The 26,779-nt window shown below is 40.9% G+C and overlaps 2 protein-coding genes across 3 annotated transcripts in view; one reads left to right on the top strand and one right to left on the bottom strand.

The window, feature by feature from the left end:
* babam2 (BRISC and BRCA1 A complex member 2) overlaps positions 1-12,178 on the bottom strand; it is a 54,658-nt gene extending 42,480 nt beyond the window's left edge. The window contains exons 1-4 of the mRNA XM_079752339.1: positions 12,086-12,178; positions 11,608-11,757; positions 10,894-10,970; positions 7,835-7,929 (exon numbers count right to left, since the gene is read on the bottom strand). Of these exons, the coding sequence (XP_079608465.1) occupies positions 7,835-7,929; positions 10,894-10,970; positions 11,608-11,744 (309 nt within the window). The 5' untranslated portion in view covers positions 11,745-11,757; positions 12,086-12,178. The remainder of the gene's footprint in view (positions 1-7,834; positions 7,930-10,893; positions 10,971-11,607; positions 11,758-12,085) is intronic.
* Positions 12,179-12,409: 231 nt separating this feature from the next.
* The window catches only part of rbks (ribokinase), a 29,782-nt gene continuing 15,412 nt past the window's right edge, over positions 12,410-26,779 (top strand). Inside the window, exons 1-6 of one of the 2 annotated variants that reach the window (XM_079751963.1) lie at positions 12,410-12,482; positions 15,821-15,887; positions 20,000-20,180; positions 20,457-20,589; positions 21,773-21,836; positions 22,322-22,384. In XM_079751963.1, the coding sequence (XP_079608089.1) occupies positions 20,152-20,180; positions 20,457-20,589; positions 21,773-21,836; positions 22,322-22,384 (289 nt within the window). In that variant the 5' untranslated portion in view covers positions 12,410-12,482; positions 15,821-15,887; positions 20,000-20,151. The remainder of the gene's footprint in view (positions 12,483-15,820; positions 15,888-19,999; positions 20,181-20,456; positions 20,590-21,772; positions 21,837-22,321; positions 22,385-26,779) is intronic. The other variant, XM_079751962.1, reaches the window with a different exon arrangement.

The raw sequence follows: 26,779 nt of genomic DNA on the forward strand, positions 1-26,779 counted from the left end.
TCCAGTAATAAAACGAAATAAAGCACCGTAGCCTGGGAACAGTGTGGATTCAGCTCTGTATGTGTGCGTGAGGCAGTGTTGGTTTAAGGAGTAGTTATTTAGAAATGATCTACACCGCCCATCAGCTCAATTAATGCGAACACACGCACACACAACACAGGTGGAAGAAGCACAGGATGTGCCTTGGACTTGCATCAACTTGTACCACTGTCTGTCTGCCTTTGTACTCCTCGCTGGTCTGTAATAGCCCAACATAGAAAGACTGTATTGTTTGTTGCTCACACACACTCACCCACACCCACACACACCCACACCCTCCCCTCTTTTCCGGCCATTGGAGAAGGAAGCAAGATGGCAAGGGCTGGACACATGGAGCCACTGACCTCAGTGGCTCCATGGGCAGCGGCTACCAGTAATACCGGGAATCCCGACATGGTCTGTGTGTGTGTGTATATTTATGTGTGTGATGAGGGGTGGGGGGTGGGGTGGAACACAGAGTCAAACAAGGACGGGCATTGTCCAAAAGAGGCAGCAGGCCGCTCCGGGGACATGGGCGATCTGAAACCGAGCACAGAGACTGAGGAAGTGCTGTGTCAGGGTTATGACATAAAGGATCATTGAAACTCGGCTGAGGAGAAAGGAGAGGGCTGGTTAGGGCAGGAGGAGGAGGAGGAGGAGGAGGCGGCATGATGCGGTATGAACACAAATGCCGGGCAGCAGCGGAGATGAGCCGTTGAGCTTAGACAAGTAGGCCAAGGCCGAAGGAATGCGTGTGGACTTAAAGCGCCTCTATTGATCGGGGGAGACGTTTGGGTTTGAATTAAGGCTGGCGATTAAGGGCGTCGGTGCCTGGCTGTCAAACAGACACTAGAGACAGCCAACGTGGGCATAACTGAAACAAATACCTTTAATTTATTTATTGAAATGCCTCATCTTCTTTATAAACCATGGCAATTGTTAATGGCTCCTATGACAACACAAGGAAATGCGAAGGCAGCAATAGCAGGAGGTCACACTTTAGATATAAAGAGCACTGAACCACAAAGCAACGTGCAGGTTACACCGTACACAGATTCTGAAACCACATGGATGTATATGCTCTGATAAATTTGTATTGATATTTTCGATACTGGACTGTTCACTGCAATGCTCACCCTAAATCTATTAGAATTGCTTTGTTTTATTTGTATTTATCGTTTACATCCTGTGTACAACTGTCATAACTATCCACAATGATAGTTAAACCTAGTTTTTAAAAATTTACAGGGATGGGGAGAAAAGGAAGGATGAAAAATGGCAGTAAGACACTGGGCCTAAGTATAGGGTAGACTATTTCAGACCTGGCAATATTTGAATACAAGTCCAGGAACAAACATGAAGCTTCTTTAAATGCAATGTTGATTAAACATTTTTTTGCTACACTACTATCTTTAAATGGGATAAAGGCGATGTCATGTCACCGATATTTACTGGCTTTATTTGGGCCTTATAATCCGATTATTTTGCCATAGTAAGATCTACCGGTTAAACCTGTGTGTCAAATTATTAAGCCTCAACTTGGCTTTTGCTTAAACCGCTATTATATAGATAGGCCACAGATACCTTCCAGGTCTGAAAATAGGGGACATGCATGTATGGAGAGCAATTCATAATCGCATTACCTAATCACATTATGATTTAATATCAAGGCTACAAAAGCATTAAATAGGATTAATCGTGCAATTTTAGTGTCCAAGCTCACGTGAAGCTAATAAAAAAGGTCATAAATAGCTTCACAGATACCGTTATTCAAAAGGCATTTCAACTGATGACCTTTAAGAACCAGTATCAGAAGCAAACTCTCCCTCTTTGCCACATCCATATATCCCCTAATCGATCAATTAAATTAAATTGCAGGAAAACAGCTGTGCGAATGGCTATGATGTATAGCTCAACATTCATTGTACATTAGGGTTTTAACTCTGTTCCATTAATTTAAATGGAGCACAAGGTGTAATCTGGAAAAGACAGATGTCTTGTCATATTACACCTTGTCTTGTCAATATTACGTAAATAAGTCGTAAATCGCAAAGAAATGACAAAATAACACCTGTTTTTTCCTCAAGACGTACACCTGAATTGGACACCTCACACTGAACCAACCCAGGCGACAGACAGAACGACCTCTTTCTGTGCCATCCGTCTGAACCATGTTCATTCCATCATGAATACAAGGCCAACGAGAAAGGGGCTGGCATGTGTAAATGTAAGATAACTATATAGGCCAAAAGAAGATGTTCGTTTTAAATGGCTTTAATGTGATTTTTATAGATACTGGCAACCTGATCCGATAAACCGCTGTAGACTTGAAAATGTGAGGCATTAAAAAACTTGCGTATTAAATTAATCTCTGAGTCCCTAATTCTAGTGTGGGCTCACACCCTATTTTGCCTCAGAGAGTGCCAAGTCTAAGATCACACTAAATTGCTCTTGTCATGTGTTGAAGATACTTGGCATTCTCATCCCTTAGTGTTTAATGCCACGCAAACCGTGTAGCTCTCGGGTCCAACATGGAACAACTTGTTGAAGAAAACCATTTGTTTAGTTTTTAATTAATTGTAATGGTTTGGCCACTGCTTTTGCCCACTGCCCCTGCACTGGGAGAGCTGATAATGCAGCCAGTTGGTCTTGGCCACTCTCTCAGAATTTCTTGAACACTTTTTTTTTTTCTTCCCTTCCAACATTTTTTGGACGCAAACAATGGCTTGTCCACTAAAAGCAAACCCGTCCATGATGCATGCCAATAACACACTCTAATAAAAGCTGGAACTCATTATTCCCCTGGAGCAGGAAGGAAGTGCGAGCAACAGTTGGTACGCTATGCCCAGGTCGGCCTAACCCTTTACAGGCCATCTGAGGTCCATTGTTACGCCGGCAACAGGGGACGAGTTGGACTGGCAGATAGGAAGCGCTGGGCCCTGGCAGCCACAGACTTGGGTTTCACCAAGCAGCAAATTGAAAGTGACTCAGTGTGTGAGACTGCAGCTTCTCTGAGGAGTTGTAGTCGAACATGGGTTAGGAAATAAGTAAGCATGCATAGGCTACGGTAGCAGATGAAATTAAACAGCATTGGTAGGAACTGAAATAGTTGAAAAGGACACCAGCACCTGCAGCACTGAATTCAACGTGAAGGCACAATCTTGGGCATTTGGCGTGTTGCAGATTGCAATCCGAATTTGCAGACAGAAAAAACAGGAAGATAAGCAGCGCATATCCTGTTGGAAGCAATTCCCCCTGCAAGGTCACTTTGATGTTGATCTGGTTGCGAAAGAATAAAAAATGCATGTTTTCCAACAGCCCAGAAGAACACACAATGCATGCATCCTGGCTCTAGTCCCACAGTACCCATCGTAAATTTGTCTTTTAGTGGGCGATTGAGTCTTTTAGTGGGCAATTTAATGGTTGCTATAAACTAGACGTCTGAAGTAGCTGGCATATTTGTGGAAACAATGTGCCCCTTGACAAGATGAAATATAGCGGAGAAAACAATTCCATCATCATTATTATTGTTATACATCCAGTTTTTACTCATCTAAATGAGTAAGAGCATGCAGCAGAGTTCTGCTGAACTTGCTGACTGTACAGGTGTATCAGCTCACAACACCTACACAGAATGCGACACTAGGGAAAATAATCTGGAATTTCCATTGAAGCTAGACAGTGCTTGCATCTGTTCCAGAAAGTTTGGATAAGCGGGAACATGTTGATGTTGCATTTTGCTGAGGCCTCTGAGACCCAGTTGAACCCCTGGCTTTAACAAACACACGGGCACGTGCACGGGCACGCTCACGCGTACACACAGACACACGGGAAACTCCCAAAATGTGGTTTACGGCCTAAGTGGAGGTCAGGACAAGTCTAGACCAGAAAAAATGATACATTTCAGACAAAGAGGGGGAAAAGAAGACCATGCAAATAATAGGAGCATGCAAGGGGCAATTTGGGATAATACAGCTTGTGCACCCTCCAGTAGCACACACTATTCTATGGCCGTCCACCGTAAAGGGAGTGCCAACATTGCGTGTCCAATGGTGGTCATTTCTGTACGTTTGACTGCGATACATAATTTGAAGAGAACTCATAATAAAAAAAAAAGGTTTCAGTGTTAAAATGGGGAAACAGTGTGCTTTGGTTTTAATGAGTTGCATTTATAGTTGTATTCGCCTCGCTTTACCTATCAATAACCTTTATGTTCTGGTAGCTAAACCCACCAAAAAATAATCCATGTGGTCAAAAGGTCAAAGGGTAATTCGCAAAACCCTGTTAGCGTAAGGGTGATTCATTCTTTACTAGAAATTGGAAAGAAGAGGAACAAAAACCAACAGCAAGATAGAGTGAGCAGCGATGAATGAGTCAATGTGATGCAATCGCAGAGGTAGCAAACCGTCTTGCACATTCCACCCAGCCCCAGCCTTTGCCTCCCCCATGCTCCCAGTCCCCTCCCAGTGGCCCCTATCCTGACCTGTCAGTTTCCAGCCCACACCTGGCTGCTAGCTCCAGCTACGTTCATGGGCTTGTCCATCCTTCCTCGCTCACCATGTCAAACAATGGGCTAGTTCTAGTCTTACGGACCATGGCATCGACCGTCTGGCCAGACGGAATGTTATCCTTGGAAAAGGGAGTGGGCATGCTGACGATCGTATCGCCACGATAAAAACTTAAGGAGCCAAAACCCCAAGCAGCCTCATTTGACCTCCCACCTGTGATTGAGTAAGAGTCAGGAACGTGTATGTATAAAGACAAATATAACCCCTAAAAGAATGCATGCAACCTGATCATGCATAGTAACACTAATAGGGAGAAACTGCTACCTAAATAGGGTCAGCTATCTTTTCAGACAGGAAACACAGACGTCAACCAAAATAATTTCTCCTTTCTGCATAACTGCCACCATCCAAAACCCCACCAACCAATACATGGAACAGTACACACGTAAAATGATTCACTCCGAACATGCAAATTAGGCTTTATCTCACACACACACACACACACACACACACACACACACACACACACACACAGTGGCCTTCAAACCCTCCATCCCCTTCATTTTAATGGCTTTTTGCCTGAAAAGTTTACAGTCTCTGACGGTAAAGCCCATGTCACACATCCCATACCTAAGAGGAAACAAACAAGATTGTTAAAGTGTTTCAGAATGCAATTCCCCGGGCTGTCCTTATATATATATATACCACGTCGCTTTTCAGTCGTCTCCCGGGGTCAATTAAAGCTTCAGGATACACGACTACAAGTGTGGCCACAGTGACGGCTGAAGTTAAAAGGGCCATAGTCTGGTGGTTAAGAGGTTATTTCCAACCTTAAAATGACAAAGACTCCTTCTCATCCCAAAATAAAGCTGCCTGACTAGCACTTTTTTTTTTCTTCTGTGGCAATTGTTCCCGCTTCTCACGTTTTATGAGGCCAATCAAGAACAACTCAAGCGGAGCCCGACACATTTCAAAGTGATCTGAGGTTGAGCAGAGCCATGGGGGCCGGTCAGAGTGACTCTTAATGTTCATTAATCCTATGTGTGTAGGCCCTGGGCCTTCAACCCACAGAGACATCTGCAGCGGTACCACGTGGACCCTCAACAGAGCTGTGAGGAACTGTGTGCTGTATTCCATGGCTCATGGACGTTCTTTGCTTTTAAAGAGGTTATTTGTGTGCCTTGTGGCTTTCCTAGTGCCTGACCACAGGGCACACTATTAACGGTAAGTGTGTTTAATCACCTTAGAGTTGCACTTCCAGAAGAACCAAACAGGGCTGCATCTTTTCTCCAACATTGCTAAGAGGTGGAATACATGATTTGAAATTCAACATCTATCATTATACTTTATGAATAGCAACTTGGTTTGCTGCCAAATAAATTGTCACATGCCTATACGTCTAATTTTTTTTTGGATTTCTCTCAATTAAACTATCAAGATATTATATCACATTAATTTGTGCCATGAGTTAGATATTGCCTATTTTTTTTTTCAAAACAGGGAAATAGGTCTTTGTCTTGTGCAGTCACAGGAATAACTAGTGACTGTTCCTTGATTGGACGGAGCAAAAAACACAAAAACAACACATGGCGAAAGAGAGAGGACTGATGATACCCTTGGCTGGCTGTAAACAAGATGAACATGTTGCTGAGACATGAGGAATTTTACTAGGCATTGGGAGAGCAGCTAAAATTAGCCTAATGTTTACCCCTTTGGATAGAAAAAGCCTGAAAGCTATAGCTTTTGCCATGAGAGAAACTGTAACCACACAAAGCCAACTCGATGCTTTATTGAACAGCGTTTAAAATGTAACATTTATTTTGTTTGTTTCACCTTATTTTAACCCCAAAAAGGGTGGTGTAAACGTAAAAAGTTAAAAAGCAAAGAAAATGTTTTATTAGGGTAGCTGAAGTAGTTTAAAGTAAAAAAGAAAAAAAAAAGAAAAGAAAAAAAAGGTCTGCACATCACAATCTGCACACTATTACTACTGGCTAATTGTGTACCACTTAATACCATAAATTAATGTTCTTAAATGTGTAACTAGTCAAAGTGAGTACAAAAGAGGGAGAAAAAAGGTGACTGTGAGCAAAAATTAAGGCCCACTATGCAAAGAAGAGAAAACGGCAGAAAGAAAACAAAAAGGAACCACAGCACAGCCGAGGGGCGGCTGAGCCCAGGTACTTCCCCTTATGGGCCCAGCTGGAATTATGAGACAGTGAGCAATGCTAGCCTCCCGTCTCCCAGACTCTGACACAGATGGGGAAATTCAACTTCTCCGTGGTAGGCAGGGGTAAAAATAGCCCTGTGGACAGCAGAGTGGCAGCGGCCTAATCGAACCAGCCACAGAGCTTTGTCCGTCGCCCGTGCAACATCTTGGTAAAACAAACGGCGCCGGGCCGGGCCTCTCCCCCCCGCCCCTCAGCCCAGGGACAACCAGGGAGGAGGAAGTGTTGGGGGGGTATAATAGTATAAAATAATATCTATTATTTTATACTATTATGCTACATATACTTATTAACAATTTTTGTGATACTTTGTTCTGAGAAATTGCGAAAACCATTACTATATTATAGCTTTGATGGTTGCTTTTGTCAAAAAATATTATTAAAGCTGAAATCTGTCTGAGCTGGAATCGATATGGACAATCAAATCAATAGCTCGGATCTCTTTGTTTCTCCGTTTGTCATGACACCTCAATATCATTTTTCACAGTCGTCTTACCATCGCTGTCCTAAACAAGTGATTAAGTTAAGTCAACACTGAGCCTTAGCCTACACTGTGCAAGAACCGCCTGAAGGGTACCGTGCTCATCACTCGGGGCACGGTAATATTAGATTCCACATAGGACAGGGCGCCACAACAAAGCCTCTCCTCTTATTATATTCAACTGTCAATTATTACCCCATTTCTCTTTGTTCACTGCAGTACAACCTGTGACTTCTTCTGGTGAACAGAGCCTCTTTGCTTCCTTGCCAAGCGATTATGGAGCAATACTTGAACTCCCTCCTCTCATTGGCCTCAACGAGTTTGGTTCAGCAATTTGAAAATATGCCCAACGCAGAAGACTGAAAAAAGTGGATTGCATAAAAGAAGAAGAAAGACCCGCCTTTCCAAGTGGGAAATGTAAAAAATGATCATGGATTAGCTTTTATGGAAAAGAAGAAAGGGTTAAAAACTGAACTTATGATACTGATTCAAATATATTGTAAAATAAAATTGCACATGCCTTATTAACCCTTCAAAGGTGAGTACAACAGGCACTGAGGGGATGAAGGACGAGGCAAAAGTTAGAAGAAGAGGACACCCACCGGTAGTTCTGAGGGTTCGGGTATAAACTCTGTATCCTCCCCGAAAATAAAATCTGGTGGTAGGTCTGGATACCGGGCGTTAAAAATGATATCCCCTGGAAGAAGAAATTAAACATCATGAAATCACATGGCATTGAAAGAAAGAAAGTCATACATTTCATCGCACTGCTGCAATAAAGGCATAGACAGAAAATATAAATACAGCAACAATTAAGTGACCTCAAATAATGTGGACTTCATTATGCTTCTGGGTAGAAAATCAAGTTCTGTTTCTGATGAACAGTGTGGAGACCTGGGAATCTTTTAGGGAGATGGCCTCTTGCAACACAGCCCAAACCCCAACATCTACTATTAAGCCAGCCTCAAAGAAGTTTCCAAGTCCAATTACATGTACTATGTTCAACGTAATGAGAGGGTAGAAATCAGTTATTTGTTTCTCTTTAGTTGTCACCAGACGACAAACAAAACACAAGAAACTGAAACGACGGGATGGAGGGCATGAATAAGTGTGCCTGCTTTGGGAAGAGACAAAATCGCGCACCATATAACGTACAGTTAATGGCTCATCAAGGAAAAACATGACTGAGACATACAATGTTCAGATATTAGCTGAACACCGGTCTATTTCTGTCTGGGCTCGGCTGTTCTGTTCTGCTTTTTTGTGCCAGTGAGAAGCAGCGAGAAGCGACAAACATACACACATATGGCAGTATTTTTCCAGTGGCAGAGCGTCAAGCAGAGGAGAAGGGAAGGATGTGCAGTCTGGTCCGCTACAAAGAGCCGGGAAATCAGTTTAAAGACGCACTGGTCCGACGGCACCACAAAACAACCCGGGAGGCTAGGCTGCGGGGAAGCGCAGCGTCTACTTGGCTCAACGCATGTTTAACTTGCGTGATAAAGCACAACCTATGTTTCTCAGGAAGAATAACAAAACATCAAAACAGTATTGTGAAAGATGAACAAAAAAAAGCTTGATGGCACAGATAACCGTGTTTACCTGTTCTAAAACAATTCTAATCTATTCCAGTTCAGGTTAATATCTTATCGGGGTCATAATGACACATTATGTGCTGTGGAGGTGTGGGGGGGTTGGGGGGGAAGGGAGGAGGGGGAGGGGGACTTGTGGTGGTGTTGCTGTGCTGTGGCATGCTCTGGGTGGGCAGGTCCAGACACTGGCAGGAGGCCCGAGGCTCTGCATCCTTGACTAAACAAACACTCTTCCTCAGGCCAAAGCACAGGAAAGCACATCAACTGGTAAAACAACTTCACAGGCTGAGCTACACGGCATGCGAGACTGCCAGTGGCTTATCGAGATAAAATAAAGAAAGCCGCATTAGTGTTGATGCAAAGCTCGCTACCGCCCTTCTGCTGCCCTCTCCTTGTCTGGACCGTATTTGCTAGACGTCGAATAGGTGTGTAGCCCCCAGTCTATACTTGTGTAACACAAGATTTTAAGAAGCAGGAATTTCAATAGGCACTACAACTTATTAAAGTATTAAATAAAGGCTCTTTTGGGTCGACAGAATTCTGTGATAGAACTGGTCACAATGATTTTAAAATTATTAGAGAATTTCATACGTTTTTAATTTAACATTTTCGGAAGCAACCGGTAGATGACTTGTAAAAGCAATTCATCCGCCATGAAGGGCTGTTTCAAGTGCTAATCACCCACTTCAATTCCTTTTAAAGTGGGTGATAAAGCGTGTGGCAGGCACAGTTGGCAGTGCCCGCTGCTGGCTTTATTTAACTCATTAGATCAGGGTGGGATCAGGCATCCCTCAAAAAAAATTAACAGATTTCTCACCACTGACTGCAGGTAGCCTAATGAATATGCTGAAAACATGGGAAATACTTTGCGGAATAATGACAAAGTGGGAGACCATTGTGTTAAAAGAGAGAAAGAACAATCTCCTTATGAACGTGTATCTGTGTGTGTGTGTTTGTGTGGTTTGTTGTTGTTGTTTTTTTAATGGCTCTCATGAGTCACCATAGTGCCAGGAAATCCAAATTAAAATCATTCTCAGCCCGCGTAATAATCACTTCACACAACTTCTAGCGATGCCAACTGTTCGTTTAGGGAGGCAAGCTACTCAAGGAGGGCTTAGATGTAGGATCTTGATACCAAATGAGACACATTCCAGTAATTTCCAGTGTTGCAAACTATAAAGTTCATTCAACTTGCCATTCATGGAGGTTCAATGCAGTTATGCTACAATGCTAAATCTATTTTATTTTGTTTTGTCTAACACAAATTAAGTAATTTATTTTACGAAAGACAAACAGACATTTATATCGGAAATTCTTGCAATTAAATGTTTATACAATAAATAAATGCCAATAATATTACAATTTCATGAAGAAAACTTATTAGATCTTTGGTGTCTGGCAAACTTGAATACATTCATTATATGGTAATTTAAGTGTATTATTATATAATTCTAATTAAAAAATACTGCATTTGTAAATGGTTTGTTAAATAGTGAAATGGAAGTTTTCAATATAGTAGAATGCAATACTTTTTACAAATGGCACTACTGCGTCCACATATGTTACATACTTTGCAGGAAATATAATGTTTTTATCCAATAGATCAGATCAGCTATGAAGGCAACAAATACAATATTATTATCAATAATCTTATTATTATTAGTAGTAGTATCATTATCATTAATGTTTCTTCAAATAATAAAGCAATGACATATAATAGATCACAAAAATCTCTTGTCTGAATGGACATTCTTTAGGTACATATTTGCAAAAAGTTATTCAATAGTCTATGGTAATCCCTATGTCATTGTTGAATAATGATTGTGGAACATTTGCAAGGTCAAATTCTATTTTATTGATTATTTCACTGTGTCACAAAAACCTTTTAGATTAATTTATTGAAAGTAAGTAATGAGTCCTTTCTTGGAGAAACATTTCGCATACCATACACATCGGGTTTGACATTTGGATCCTTCCATTGGACAATGTAGTTTGTTCAGACGTTATTCAACTATGTCAGATTTGTTTAAAGCTAAACTGAATATCCATAATTGAGGGTGTTTGGAACTTACATTTCAAGGTCTCCCCAGCATAGGGTATGTGAAGCTTGAAGCGGTCACAGCACGGACCAGGGGTCAGAGTGGTGCATCTAGGAGAGGAATTGAATAACAGAAGAATTATAATATATTATATAAAAAGTAGAGAATATTCCTTAGGACATCTTATTAATAAAAACAATGGATTTAAAATCAGAAACTTTATTTACAGCAGTCCCTCCAAAAGTCATATATATATATATATATATATATATATATATATATATATATATATATATATATATCACATTATTTATTTATTTTTAAATGTTAATATTATACAAAAGTATAAAATAATCTAAACTTCATTCACTTTCTGTGTATAGATCAAGACAGACTTGCGGCCTGACAACCTGCATGCAAATAATCATAAATGGTCCACCTGTAAAATGGTGCAATTACCAAAAGGCCCTTGAATTGTTCTTTTTAGAACCACGAAAGATAGCCTGTAGTGATGCTAAATGTCAGCTCTGCCATATGCAGCGACTGTGATCAGTGTGTAAGTGTTTAATAAATAATTGTTGAATGTAGTAAAGAGTGGCTCTGTCTGTAGACTATCACACAAACAAGCCCCCCTACATATACATATATACAGATATATCCCACACACCGATATATATATATATATAAATATACATATACTGCACGCACGCACGCACACACGCACACACACGCATACACACAGCTCACCCTGTCTTCAGATCTGTGACTCGGAGGAAATTGGTCGCGTCGAGTCCCACGCGCCCGTTCCTCACCACACTGCACAGCAGTGGTCTCAGCTCTGGCGAGATACGATGCAGTGCAACCTCCGGGGACATATTGTTCATTTTCGACAATAATCTATAAGACACAAAACCATATACATGTTAAGTCCCAGGCATGAGCAGTGATACTTACACCTATTACAATAACACAATTCATTCATGTTTTTGTGTTTTTGTCAACTAATTACTAATTCATTATTTTATTTCCCTTTTTTACAAAGATTAATTCAGTGTAACCACTAAACGGTATGATATACTGGTAAATTATGTGATATACACTGTCAAAGTTAGCTCTCATTAGCTTGAAAACGGTACAAACATAAAACGTTATGACTTTCAAACGCATCGTTTTCTAGAATACATCATATTGTATGAAAAAAAATAACTACTATTCGTTATTTTACCTGTAAACACTGTTAATGGATTATGGCGAGTATAATTTAAGACTAAACTCCAATGTTTACTTCATTCTCTCAAAACTTCCGGGACATTTTGTTTGGGTCCTTAAACTGGACCTTGCTGGAGAAAATGACTACTTTAGTGATGCCTGTTTATATAAAATATACTTAATCCGTTAATAAAATTAATTCTTGATGCAGAGTCTCCGAATCTCTCTTATTAGTTGTATTAAATATTATCGTACATTTTAAAAAAAAACGTTAAGTCTGTAGATTGATTTGATCAAAGAACGGGTCCCGGCAGCAGATCGGGCAGCCAGCTGTCATCCACTCGGTTTTAAACTTTGACCACCTTTTCTCCCTCTGCTTCAACTCGTCTTCATCAAATGTCAGCGAGTATCAGGTATATGAGTTTAATTCGATTTTAAAACGTATCTTTGTTTCTAATGGTAAAATATGTTATAGTTTTTAATGTTTTAGGGGTTTGCAAGATGACGCTTTTCTTGTCATACTTTAAAATCTTCCGAAATGCCAACGTTTGCTCTCCATTGACTCTGTTATGGCAGTGAGATTCGGTGGTCTCACCTTTAGACCATACGCTTGTATTAGACAGAAGAAACACCGAAGCCCATGAATTTATTGATCTTTTTTTTTGTTGACTTAAGACGTCCTATGCCTGCGTTAATGTCTTATTTTTTCCAATGTGTGACTGATCATTTATAACGTTACATGACATATGGTATGATGACATGAACGCCACGAAGCTGAAGTTGGCTCCCGTTTCGTAGCGCCCTAATTGAGGATAATGATGTGCGATCAGGAAACGAGACAATTTTTCGATCATGGTTTTTGTTCGAGGTTTTTGTGCTATGCCATATAGCCCACAGTATGGATTCAGTCTGGCCTGAATGTTTTTTGCCACTCAGAGCTGAAAATAATTGTCTGTACGGGCTATTTCAGGCACGCTTTCCATGGGTTAAATCACCTTGGGCCACCCAGAACATACCAAACATAGACTCTCTGTTTATGCTTTTTAAAGCCTGGCCCAACTTCGTTCCATAGTCATAGACAGCTGAAAAGGCAGAAAATCCAGCTCCTTTTATGCATCAAACACCTAGAAATATAACGGCTGACGCTCAGGTCTTAATGAGAAAGTTCACAGCATGATTCAGAGCCCTTGTTCACTTTGGGCCACCCATGTCGGTTGAAACATACTGAACACCTCAAGAAGCGTCCCTCAGTATCAGAACAGTATGATTTTTCCCACTCCGAACCAATCTCAGAAAAGCATTTCCATCCTAATTCAGGCCAGCCTTTCATTGGTTACATCAACTTGGGCCTAGCCTGGCTAACGCCAGACCTCATCTCAATCTACATTGAGATGAGGTGATGGAACCGCACATTCATTTTCTCGTATTTGAGGCGTTGTTTACGATTGCCCGGAGCCGTTTATTGGGCGCTACGAATGTCTATCATATGAGTCTGTACGTAGCTCATAGCCAATCGTATCAATTATACCAGATGACGTATGTAGAGCGACAGAAATTCGATGAGGAAGACGACGATGGGTGTGTCGGATAGACGTCGTCATCGTCTTGCCGTCCCTCCCCGTTCTGTGATTGGTTTCCTATCTCATGCGAAATTCGGATCCATGGAATCCAGGCTGCCCAGCAGCGCGAAATTAAATCGTGCGCAAGGCAGCATGGGTATACCCGGGCTAACTTGGCCCCCCTGTTCACTACGAACTCTTAATCATGCTGTCAATTTTCTAACTTAGACCAGAGTGTCAGCTGTCAATTCTTGAATTGTTTAAATATGAATAAACAGATAGTATGTGTCCTGCTTAGTATTTAACTACTGGCGGCCACCCAAAAACAGGCGGGTTTTTGGGTGGCCCAAGGTGATTTAACCTGTGGAAGGCTGGCCTGAAATAGTGGAGATTCTGGCCGATTCTGAGTGGGAAAAAACTTTCCGGGCTAGACTGCATCATATACTGGGGGCTGTAGGCATAACACAGAATGGATTACGAATTATAAATGCATTTTCTTTTATCAATAAATATGTCACAGTACCAGTGGTAACAAGGTTTTCCCAGTTTGTCACAAAAAAACTATGGTCGGAAAAATTGAATAATTTCCTGGTCGCATATCACTGCGACTAGGGAGCTAACTTCAGCTCCGTAACCCATCATACAGTAGGGGTTATATCTCCTGTACATCTAAGACAACAATAGCAACACAGGCAACAGTATTGGCTACTTTAAAAATATATATTTTTAATGTCCCATATGTCATATTGTATTTAACAAAGATGGGGGGGGGGGGGGTTGGCTTAATTTACCAGTTGGCTTAATTTGCATTCAAGTCAATAACACAAAAAATTGCATCAAATTTGATGCCCTTGATGATGGAAACATTATATAAATTGTTTGAATATTACACCAACGAAGGCTTAATAGCAGAGCTGGCTCTGTTATTCTGCCATTCAGCCTTATTGCTATTATAGTGATATAATATAGGAAATATAGGGATATACTTGGTAGCAGGATGGCTTTGTCTTCAGAGAATTTCTCCAATGCTACAGGTAAAAACAATACCCAGTGTTTCCTTAGGTTGAGTTGTAAATCTGTAAATTGTTGAAGTAGAATACAATTAATTAACAAAAACATTTGTTTCCGATACATTTGTATTTCATAAATGTTGTGCCCTTCAATGCTTGATATAAGTTAAATGGCAACAGATATTTAAATCACACACACACACACACACACACACACACACACACACACACACACACACACACACACACACACACACACACACACACACACACACACACACACTGTCCCATGTGTGAGAAGAATTCCACTTTGAGCAGAATTGATCAGGTGGAATACCAAAAACGGCTTTCATTATTTAATATCAAAGAAATACCAAATTAACTTGTACATTGTGTGTACTGCTTATTTTTTTTTTATATTTACAGCATCGTTTCTTTACTGGGTTCATCAGACAATGATACCTCCTATATTCTGAATGTGAGGTGTGGTCTCTTGCTTCAACGGTTGGAGACGGCAGATCTAATTTTAATCTACCGCATTGCAAGTGGGGAGTGTTCGGGGGCTTGATGTGAAGACAATTTGCTGGTAGATGTGGGAGAGAGAATTGAGCCATCCTACAGCCAGCGGCCAGGCTTTCCAAGTCTTCTGCTGCCGAGGAAGAGATTTGAAGAGATTAGCACACTTGCATTAGCTCCGATACAAGCTGAGGATTGACTTAATTAAGATCTTGCTGGGCTGTGTTCTTTTCACGTGGCGTTGAAATAATCACCCCTGTTACGATTGGAAACTGTCCAATAAGCCGGCTATGAATGCTCTATTTTTACCTATTTGCGTTTTTCAGTCAAGCCCATGGTAATGTGGGAGCTAAATAATATGCGTTTGTTTGACTTGTGTGTGTGTGTGTGGGGGTTTGTGTGTGTGGGGGTGTGTAAGTGTGTGTGTGTTTGTGTCTTGGAAGTTCTTAGGAAACCGCTTCAGAGTTAGTGAGTTTGTTCTGCTTGTTCATTTTAGACCTTGATTAGACCCTTTTCCTTACTGAGAAAGGATTCTGGGTCACGTTAAGGCAAAAATAGCAACGTTCAGAACAGAAACACAATAATCAAATGTGATCCAAAAATATTATTTACATTTTTGCTGAGCAAACTTGTTTGATAATTAAATAAATGAAATCTGTTTTTTAGATGTGATCATGACTGAAGAAGGCTTTGACGTGGCAGTGGTGGGCTCCTGCATGACTGACTTGGTGAGGTGAGTGTTGCCCGTCCAACCGTCCTACAAGGATTTGTCTTACTCAGCTGTGGGTGTTCGAAAGATTCTCCTTGCTGTTTTTTTTTTCGTTTGGCCATGTGGTTTACTATCATCAGCTAAATCTGGCTTCAGGAAACTCCTCTGCTTCCTCAGGTAGGCTACCCAGGAAGGAGCACATTGGGCAACTTTTCATTACCATATAAGGTCCTAGATACAATGACCTTTTGGTTTAACCTATACAATGACCTTTTGGTTTAACCTAACCCACCATATCACTCAATCGTGTATGGCGATATGGTTTCTTGTGAACATCTTGTTCCATCTGCCTTTTTCATGCTTAAATACCGACACTACCAGTATCATTTTTTAAGCTTTCGGAAAATGTTGAATAAGGACTGAAGGGTTTTTCCACCACGGCCTAATCCTGTCCACACAGGGATAGAGGAAGTGGTTTTAAACTTGGCTAATTCCACTTGCTCTTCTATACTGTCACAGGGTCTAAGACATTGTTACTTCTTTCCAGGTAATGGTATTTTAACGGCTGACCCAAGATATCCCCAAATATAGCCTACCTCACCTCTTCCCCACCACCCCAAAAAGGCAACTCTATGCTTCTAGCTCCTGCAACCTTTTGAGATATTGTGAAATTCAAATGCAATCATCACTGTGGCATTTATATGCACAAAACACACATCCAGATAACATCACATACACACCCTGAAAGAATATACCGCCGTCTGACGAGATCTGCAAAGCCAAACATAATCTTTTCTCACAAGGTATTAGTCATTAACGTTTAAGTGCAATGCATGACTTCAAAAGAATCCATTGCTAAGCAGTTTTTGTTGAATGACACAATTGCAACTACAAACACAATGTAAACAAGCTGTTGAGTTTAAATTAATATTTATCATTGAGGATACTGTAAAAAAGTTTTTTTCTTTTTTAACCCTAACCCCCAATTGATTATTCTAGGTCACAATCTACCCATTAAAAAATATCATAATAAGAAAGCTACTAACTCCGAAAACTGTATTGTTATATTTAATTGGTTCCTCATTAGCAGTTCACGCTGAGATTTTTTTTACTTTGAAGGCCAGGAGATGTCAATTATGACCCTAATATGCTAACAGGAAACAGCTTGTTTTTTCTCGGAAGTTGGATAGGATGAAGTAATGGGTGCATAGCCGAAGGTACTTAAAATAAATTGTATGATCATTCAAAGTGATACGCAGGACTTTAAAGTCTGAAGACCCGAAGTACAAACGTTTCAGTGGCTGCTTCAGTGGTAAGTGCCTTACCCATACAACAGAGTTCTGTCCCTACAAATGTTTGCTTTACACACACGTGCACGCATGCACACACAAATACCCAGCCATGCACACACACAACTCTTTCTATTTGTATACAAACTCATACTCATTCCGTCCCACACTTATTTCTCTCTTCTGTGTCTGCTCAACAGACACGATGGATATCTTAACGTGTATTTATTTCTGTATTTTCACACAGGATATGTTTGATAGTAAGAGGCTTATGTTTAATTGTCTCCTGTCTGTATTGCACAAGTGTCTCTGTCTCCCTCCCTCCCGCTCCCTCTCCCTCCAATAGGCAAAGCCAGACAGTGCCCCCTACTGCCTCAGCCTCATGAGTCATGTTGGTGCCGATGTGTGGTTGGCCTTAGAGTACAATTTGCGGGTGCACAAAGTTAGGGTGGGTGGGGGGTTACAGAATGTGATGCAGGGGACGAATGATACAGGCTAGTAGGACAGCCTTTTTGTCATCCGTAATAGGCAACAATGACAGCGTCTGTCTACCACGCTGTAACAGTAATTTATCGCCAAGTGTACAACTTTTGTTTTGTACGATGCTTTGCAAAATTCCGCAAATCCAGATTTGTGGAAGAATTACATGGGCAAAATCAAACATCACACTGGTATTTCTTCATCGGTGAACGCAATCCTTACTAAAATTAAATTGTTCCTGTGGAGGTCCGGTGAATAATATTTTGAAAATGTGACCAAGAATCAATAACTTTCATCCAAAGAAAAGTCAATCAACCAAGTGCATAAATAGTGCTATCCCTAGCTATGGTAACAATATACACACATGTTGGGTATGCGAATAGTGTGAGGGTGGGAGGCGTGGGCTATTCAATGAATGGTTTGAACAATTGTTTCCATATATGAGACACTTAAGGAAACAGAATTGATTTCCATGCCCATATAAGGGTTGTTTTAGTTAATCATCCCATGACTTATCATCACAGTAACTAACCTTTGGTATTTAGAATTCCATTCATGATGATGATAACAATAATTAAAACAACAACAAAACCTAATCAATGTATACTTCCAGAGACGTGTTTAATTAGAACAGAAAACAATAACAAAATGTATAAACAATTTAAAAATATTATCCAAACATTTTAAGTGCAGTATGAAATTTACAGGGTAAATTGACTTTTGGTCCCATTTATTTAAGAAACAATGAAATTATGAATGACAAGAGAGTTAAAACCATTTAACCACGACTCATTCAACTCTCGAAATCAATTTGGTCTGGGAGGAAAGAAGCTTGGAATTCTGAGCAAAACTGATGGCTGCCCTAAAAACGTTACCCAATGCAGGTTTAAATATAACATTGAGAAATAATGAAGGAGTCTTGTGTCAGACGGATTTCTGTTAATAGCTACGGCAGAGGCTTGAATAATATGAAAAAAAAACACACCTTTTTGACATTGCACCCTCCGCCTTTTGGACTTATTTTTAACACTTGTCTGTGTGTGATTCCTTATGCTCCACATTGTTCATATGTATCCATCTGACCCTCAAGCAGCTGTTTCTTTTAGATTTCTATTTTTTTTTTTATCTGACATTCTTAGTTTAATGTCAATAATTCTGAATATGTCAGAATATAAAGAAGAGCATTTGAAAAAGCTTCACTTAGACTTGTGTCATTGAGTTCACGTTGACAAAGCATGGTTTTAGCTTCTGAGAATCGTATGTTCAGTTGGATACTGACTGCATCTTTCTTGAACAGTGATACACACGTACACATAATCATTTAGGTACCAACCAAAATGACTCATGGCATCATTTCTATTTTGATTTGGCACAGAATGTACCGTAATCATCTGGAACGCAAAAACAAATTCAGCATTTAATGTAGTTTAGAGACAAAACCACCACCACCACACGTGTCAAAGTTCTTACACTCTGTGATCTGCTCCCTCTGTTGCTCACCAGCAGAGGAGGAATATCTCAGAAAACAACAAGGCAGAGTGGAGGTAAACGTGACAAAAGCAAACATTTCACCTCACAGCAACACCTGTTTCCGGCCCTTGCGTTGCGTGGGAGAAGAGCCAGGGGAAGTTGAGGTTTCAGTGCATAGCGCTTCCATCTGGGCAGCAAACCCGGGACAGACAACAATAGTCTGTGTGTCTAACTTGCCGTGGGTGGGGTGTATCCATTTAGTTGGTAAATGGATGGATTTCACCTGTCAGTTATCCTGTTTTGAATAGTTCAAAGCCAATCGTCTTTAGTGAATAGAAGGTGTGTACTGTAAGAAAACTGAAGTCGTAGTGTCAAGTGGCATCAAATAAATTACCTGTGAATTGTGTGTGTGTGTGTGTTACCGTAAACTTCCTATTCAGGAAGTTAACAGTAATACGCACTCAGGGTATGAATAAACTTTGGCCCGTTTGTTAAGACACTAGGTTAATTGTTGAAATTATCTACTCAGCCATGATTTCTGTTGAACTCAACCCCTCCCGATGGGTAGATGGGCTCACAAATCGGGCAGTTGGACATCAATCGACATCCATTATAGCGGAAGAGTGTTTAACATCTCGCACAGCTGTATCTTTGTTTTAACCAACCAAAGTTAGTGCATATGGAATGCCCTGGCTAGCATTGACTGACTATCTTTGACTGAATTTAGATTTTGTGTTTACACACCTATGGCTTTAGATAGTTTAGTGCACGGTTAGAATTTTTTGCAAAGATCATGGCTTTTTCATAGGCACGTTGTTAAATCTGAATTCTGAATTCTGAATGTTAGGTAAAATTTTGTGCAGATTTCTAAGCAGCATTTTTTTGCCTTCACTTTAGGGCTGTCCAGAGGCCAGACCACAGCATTTTAGGGCATCCAACTCACGTACCAAATCCCACATTACTCACTTCCATACTACTGATTGGAGGGATCATCAAATGGACAGCTGTCCCTCGGGGGCCCCCACCTGTGGCACGGCTGCCCTGAAGGAATGGGCGGGACTTCAACCCCACCCGATGAGTCAGTAATTTACTGGTGCTGGCAGTGTTGTGTTGAAACGGCTCTGGGTCATGCTGCTTGCATCATGAGCACTTGGAAACTCACCAATACAGACTTCTTGAAGCTTGCAAAATATCTGTGATACTTTCTTGGTGTAAACAAATAGACTTTATGGGTCATAGAAAGTTCCAAGATTCAAATGTCTGCTCTGCAAACAAATAGGTGTGATTTACTTAGCATTGTGACAAACAACTCCTGACAAACCACTGAAGGTGTCGTGTTTGTTGTTCTCCCCAGTCAGGCTCCAAGGCTACCCAAGGCGGGCGAAACCATCCATGGCCACAGGTTCTTCACTGGCTTTGGAGGAAAAGGGGCCAACCAGTGCATACAGGCCGCCAAGCTAGGTGCCAGGACTGCCATGGTCGGCAAGGTACCAAACCATTGACCACTATAGTCTTTTGAGCGCTCGTATACTACTGTTGTGCCTGTGTGGGTATTTGAGCGTGCATTAACATATTGGTGGAATACCTTCAATTCGTATTTCCTAATTTTTCCCAAAGAATGTGCTTTTGCCTTGTGTTTTTCATCCACCTTTTGTGTGACCTTTACAAAAAGCTGACCGTAAATTTGCAGCCCCAGCAAGTATCCTCTGGTCATCTGTTGAGTTAACGACTTGACAGACGGCTCGCAACTCCTCCACAAGTCAACATCAACATCCACCACAATCACTCGCATCCCGTTTCTATTGATCAACACCATAGCGCTCGCATGCAACCACCCACGCTCGCTAGCCTCAAAAACAGCATATTCCCATACGACGGCAATCCCATCCCTCCAATCAGAAGGTAAGACAACGGCCTCCCGACCCCAGCGCCAAAGCACTAGGGCCCCACCCATGTCAGAACAAAGAGGCCCGATCGATAGTGGCCCAATGAGGGAGGGAGGAGCTTTCTGGGTATTGGGAGAACCCAAAAATAGTCCAGAAAACATCCAAGAGGGAAGGTCGCTCTTCAAAGGAAAAGGGCCCGTCAGCCCCACTACGAGCCCAACCCTGCAACATAGGCAGCGAGAGTGCAAGCGTTTTGGCACCATTTTGTAAAAGTTTTTTCCGTGTTTTTGGGAAAGCGTGGGTTCGAAACAGGCGCCTACGGGCAAGGTGGGGACCTCCTTCATGGTACCCCTCCATCCGGATTTACATGCGGACATACCCTGCGCACAAGCCAGAAAGAACGGGCGGGCAAAGGGCGGGGGGTGTTCGGGGGGGGGGGGGAATAACGGGAGGAAAGAGGTGGACATGAAGAGGCGGCAAGGTGGGGTCGTGGAGTCTCCGAGGCTTGGCGCAGATGGTCGTTTGTGTGTGTATGCGAGCACGCGTGTGTGTGTGTGTGTGTGTGTTGACGCTCGTTGTGTTCGCTGTTGCACATACGTGGCGGCGGCGGCGGGCGGGCGGCACGATGCCAGGATGCCAGCGGGGTACACAGCAGAAAATCCATCCCATTCGAGGTTCGGCGCTCCACTCTTCAGAAGTTGCCGCTAACCGAGTCTGACCCCGCTTGACCCGCGCTGTCTTTTAATCATTCTGCATTCGTTCTTTTGTGTGTTGCTGTTTGTAGGTTGGCAAAGATTTCTTTGGAGACAGCTACATCCAGAACTTCAAGGACAACGGTGTTAACACAGGTAAGAAAGAGGTGTTTGAAAAAATGTTGTATCGCCTTGCTTTGTAGATCTTATTATTTTTATTTAGTCGAGTAAGTGTTTAGGTACAACAAAAATAAAGTTAAGGTCATTTCAAACTCAACGAATGCAAAAAAATATTTCACAGAATATACAAGGAATCCGTTGTCACACAGAGAAGTCGAATTGGTCGCAGTCCTTGAAAATACATCTTTGCCACTAAAAAACATCAGTACCACACTCACAAATTGTTATATCATGTTGTAGCTCGACTCTACATATATTCACAGCTAACGAGCCACACGCCTACATTTCCCTTCAAACAGAGAGATGTTTCTCTCATTTTGAAGGAACTCTCAGTATCAATGAACAAAAAACTCAAAACCATTCCCTTCCATAATGACCATCTAAGACTTTCTCCCCCAACCCCCTGATCCTGCTGCCGTTTCCATTTCCTTTTCTCTGATTTCCGACCTGGTGGGGTTCAGCGTGTGTGTTCCAGGCCCCTGACGTTGCCACGGGAGCAGCTTCCATTGTAGTGAATGATGCAGGTAAGCACTGGAGCATTACCGCATTGCTGTGTTCTGCCCCTTGAAGCTCTCCGTGGAAGAAAATGGCATACGTATGCGAGAGCTGACACACGAGCGCATTGTGGACCCCGGATACAAAACCGAAAGGGATATTCGGCGGACATTTAAACATAGGGAGCGTTGTTTCAAAGACGGAACAACTTGAACATCTACTTACAGACTCAAACCTTGATTATCTGTGTCTTACGGAAACTTGGAAACTCCTACACCTCCCTTTAGCTGTATTTAATGTCCCATGCTATAAAGTATACAGACCGGTCTGTAAATGTGCAAAACCACATTTCGAAAGTCCTCCTTCCCTTTTGTAGGGATAAAACAATAGAACTGTCTCCCAACAGTTCTAATAACCAATAATGATTTTCAAGTTTTCTCCCGTCTGACAAAGGTTTGGCTTCTCACGCAACAGACCTGCACACACTTAAAGAATTTTGTAGTGCTAGTAGGATAGGGGTATATTTTCTATAAAATATGTAATGTAGTGCTTTTCGTAAACACACACGAGCGCATTGTGGACCCCGGATACAAAACCGAAAGGGATATTCGGCGGACATTTAAACATACGGAGCGTTGTTTCAAAGACGGAACAACTTGAACATCTACTTACAGACTCAGACCTTGATTATCTGTATCTTACAGAAACTTGGAAACTCCTACACCCCCTTTAGCTGTATTTAATGTCCCATGCTATAAAGTATACAGACGAGTCAGAGGAAGAGGCAAAGGGGGCGGGGTTATTATTTATGTCAAAGACAGCATTCAAAGCAAACAAATTGACATAGATGAAAACAGCCTGGAGTGCCTCCGTGTTACAATTACGCTCTCTCTTCAAATGTCATTTATTGTTTTTGCAGTCTACTGACCACCTACTGCTACAAATGATTTCTTTGATTCCTTATCTGGCATTCTAAAAAAACATGATGGTAAAGAAATTATTCTAATGGGAGACTTCAATTTGAACTGGTCAAACAAAGTACGGAGAAAGAAACTTAAGGACACCACCAAAACATTTCAGATGACACAAATGTTAAGTAAACCTACAAGAATAACAAAATCTTCACAAACACTACTGGACCTGATTTTTTTTGCAAATAAAGCAGACAGAATAACTCTAAAATCCCTTTCATCCCTAAGAAAGATCAAATGCTAAGTGAAATAAAATTAAATAAAGTAAACTAATTGCAACAACACTGTTGCAGATAAATCCTGTGACCAGGCATGTGATGGTCTAATGTCAGCTTTCGGACAGATAATTGGGAAGTATACCAAGACAAAGACCCAGAAGCCTAATGCTAAACGGTGTTTGCCTTGGTTTAATAGTACTCTGTGGGACTTAATGAAAAAAAGAGATGCCTCTCTAAAAAAAAGCCTTAAAATCTGGACTGGATACTGATCATTTAACCTACAAAGGTCTGAGAAATAAAGTCATAATGCAACTTAGAAACGCTAAAGCACATTTCGTTCTTGAAATTATTAGAGAAGCAAAAGAGAACAGTAAAACATTGTGGAAAAGTATTGATAAACTTGGGAAGAAAAAACCCAAGAGTGGTAGCATACAGTTGAAAATAAATGATATTGTAAATGACAATTCTGCGGTGGCAACTCATTTTAACTATTATTTTTTAGATTCTGTTGTGGCCTTGGGGCAAAATTTTATAAAAAAAAACACCTTCCTCAAGTCCCAGCTAATGAACTATCTGCTTTTACTCTGACATAGACAAATGACACAAAGGTTGATAAATGTATCACTACCCTTTCGAACAGGAAAGCTAAGGACATATATGGACTTGACACAGCGCTAATAAAAAATAAATAAAAAAACAACCGCTTCTCCTATAACTCAATTAATAAATAAGTGTATAGATGACAGCACTTTCTCCAGTGCCTTAAAACTGGCTATAATAACCCCTGTATACAAATCTGGAGGAAAAGAGGAGGTAAGCAACTACAGACCAACTACAGACTCCCTGCCATCTCAAAAGTAATCGAAAAGGTTGTAGCAGAACAATTAATTGCACACCTTGATTCCAAGGCTCTGTTACACCCCATGTAATTTGGCTTCAGGAAAAAACCTTCTACTGAAACTGCCTGCTTCTACTTCCTTGAAGTGTTGAAAGCCAATCTAGATAGGGGAGGAGTAGTCGGAGCAGGCTTCCTTGATCTTCTATATTACTCAATAAACTGGCCAACTATAACATTTCTATCTCTACACAGAACTGGATTAAATCATACGTAGCTAGCCGACAACAATGTGTTAGAATAAATAAGTTATCACCCCTGAAAAACTGCACCATGGGAGTGACACAAGGCTTGATTTTAGGACCTTTGCTCTTCAGTATATACATAAATGACCTTCCATCCGTTTGTAATGATGTTGAACTTATGATATATGCTGATGACACTTTGTTGTACACCCATGGAAAAAATGCCTTAGAAGTTGCTTCTAAATTGACTAAGGAAATGGAAAATGTTGCTAAATGGCTTATTGACTCAGATCTTTCACTTCACTTTCACTTTTTCACTTCCCAGATCAAATGCCGGGAAGACTGTTACAATGTACTTTTCAAATAGGTGCAAATGTATAGATCGTCCTGACATTTATGTTAATGGTCAAAAAAAAAGTGGAAGAATTTAAGTACTTAGGCGTTGCTTATGATCCAACACTAAATTTCAAAAAGCACATTAAAAGGTTGAGTAGCACAATCAAATTTAATCTGGCAAACTATCGATTCATAAGGAACTCTCTTACAGTTGACGCATCAAACACCTAATCTGAATGCTATGATTCTTTCTCATTTTTCCTACTGTATGACAAGTTGGTCTCAAACAGGTAAAACAACCTTGAGACCACTTGAATCATTAGATAAAAACACTACATTTTGAAGATTGCACTGAATGATAATCATACACACACAATCATACACACACACAATGCTGCACCTCCTCCCTTAAGGAACTTTGTGACTCTGGGCTCAGAATTCTCAGCACGCGCAACCAGGTCAACAATTAGGGGAGAATGCAGAATCCCACAATGCAAAACCACATTTCGAAAGTCATCCTTCCCTTTTGTAGGGATAAAACAATAGAACTGTCTCCCAACAGTTCTAATAACCAATAATGATTTTCAAGCTTTCTCCCGTCTGACAAAGGTTTGACTTCTCACGCAACAGACCTGCACACACTTAAAGAATTTTGTAGTGCTAGTATGATAGGGGTATATTTTCTATAAAATATGTAATGTAGTGCTTTTCGTAAACTTTTTTATCCTGTGTATTTATATTTTTCTATCTTGTTATCCTTTTAATGTTATCCTTTTTTTTAATGCTAATCCCATGTTTAGATATTATTGTGTCTTGTTTAGTTTTGTAGTATTTATTGTTCTTACCTGCCCAGGGAATACAGGTGGAAAATAGCAGTTTGCTAAAACCTGGTACAATACATCTCTCCTTGCTCTCAACAAGGTTAATGTTTCTTTTGTACATTGTCCCTGTTCAAATGAAGTTACATTACATTACATTACACACACACACACACACACACACACACGCAAAACTGCACTGACACACACACAGACACACACACCTAAACTGACACACATACCCAAACACACTCCCACTCACACTTACACAGTCACACACACATGCACACATGCGCAAACGTGCGCTGAAACACACACACGCTCACACTCACACTAACACACACACATGCACACATACATTGACACACACACTCACACACATACATGCACACTGACAAGCACATCCACTGACACACACATAAACACACACCCACACAAACATACACACTGACACACACACAAAGGCAAAATAGCCTTTAAACCTGCCCACAATTGAAGGTCTAATAAACAAGTAAGCATACAGAACAAAAATGTTAAATAACAACCTAACACACATTACCTGAACGTGCTGGGTGGCTGCTACTTGCAATCCAGTGAAAGCTAGCTACACCCTCTGGTAACACTAACATCGTTGCATCCAGACGGGTTAAATATGTGCGCTATACCACTACTTTATAAGAAAAGTTTATAGATTGCAGACATGGGAAACGATTCATTTTAAACGTAAAATCATGCTTCAACAATTCAAATAATTTATATCATCAATGACTATTCCCTCCGTTTCAACATAATTCAACTCAAAACTCCATTGTATATATCCGGCCAATCACCCTCCCACAATATTCCCTCTCCGATCTCCGAGCCAAACATTCCCAGCAGCCTACTCCCTGGTTCACCAGCGCTCACCCTGGAGGTCACATTCAGACTCCGGTTTCCCACAGATCTGTGTGTGTGTCCCAACCGCGTTAACATTATTATTATTATTCTGGTGCAGCGTCATT

The sequence above is a fragment of the Pollachius pollachius genome, assembly GCF_949987615.1.
Source record: "Pollachius pollachius genome assembly, chromosome: 15".
NCBI lineage: Eukaryota > Metazoa > Chordata > Actinopteri > Gadiformes > Gadidae > Pollachius > Pollachius pollachius.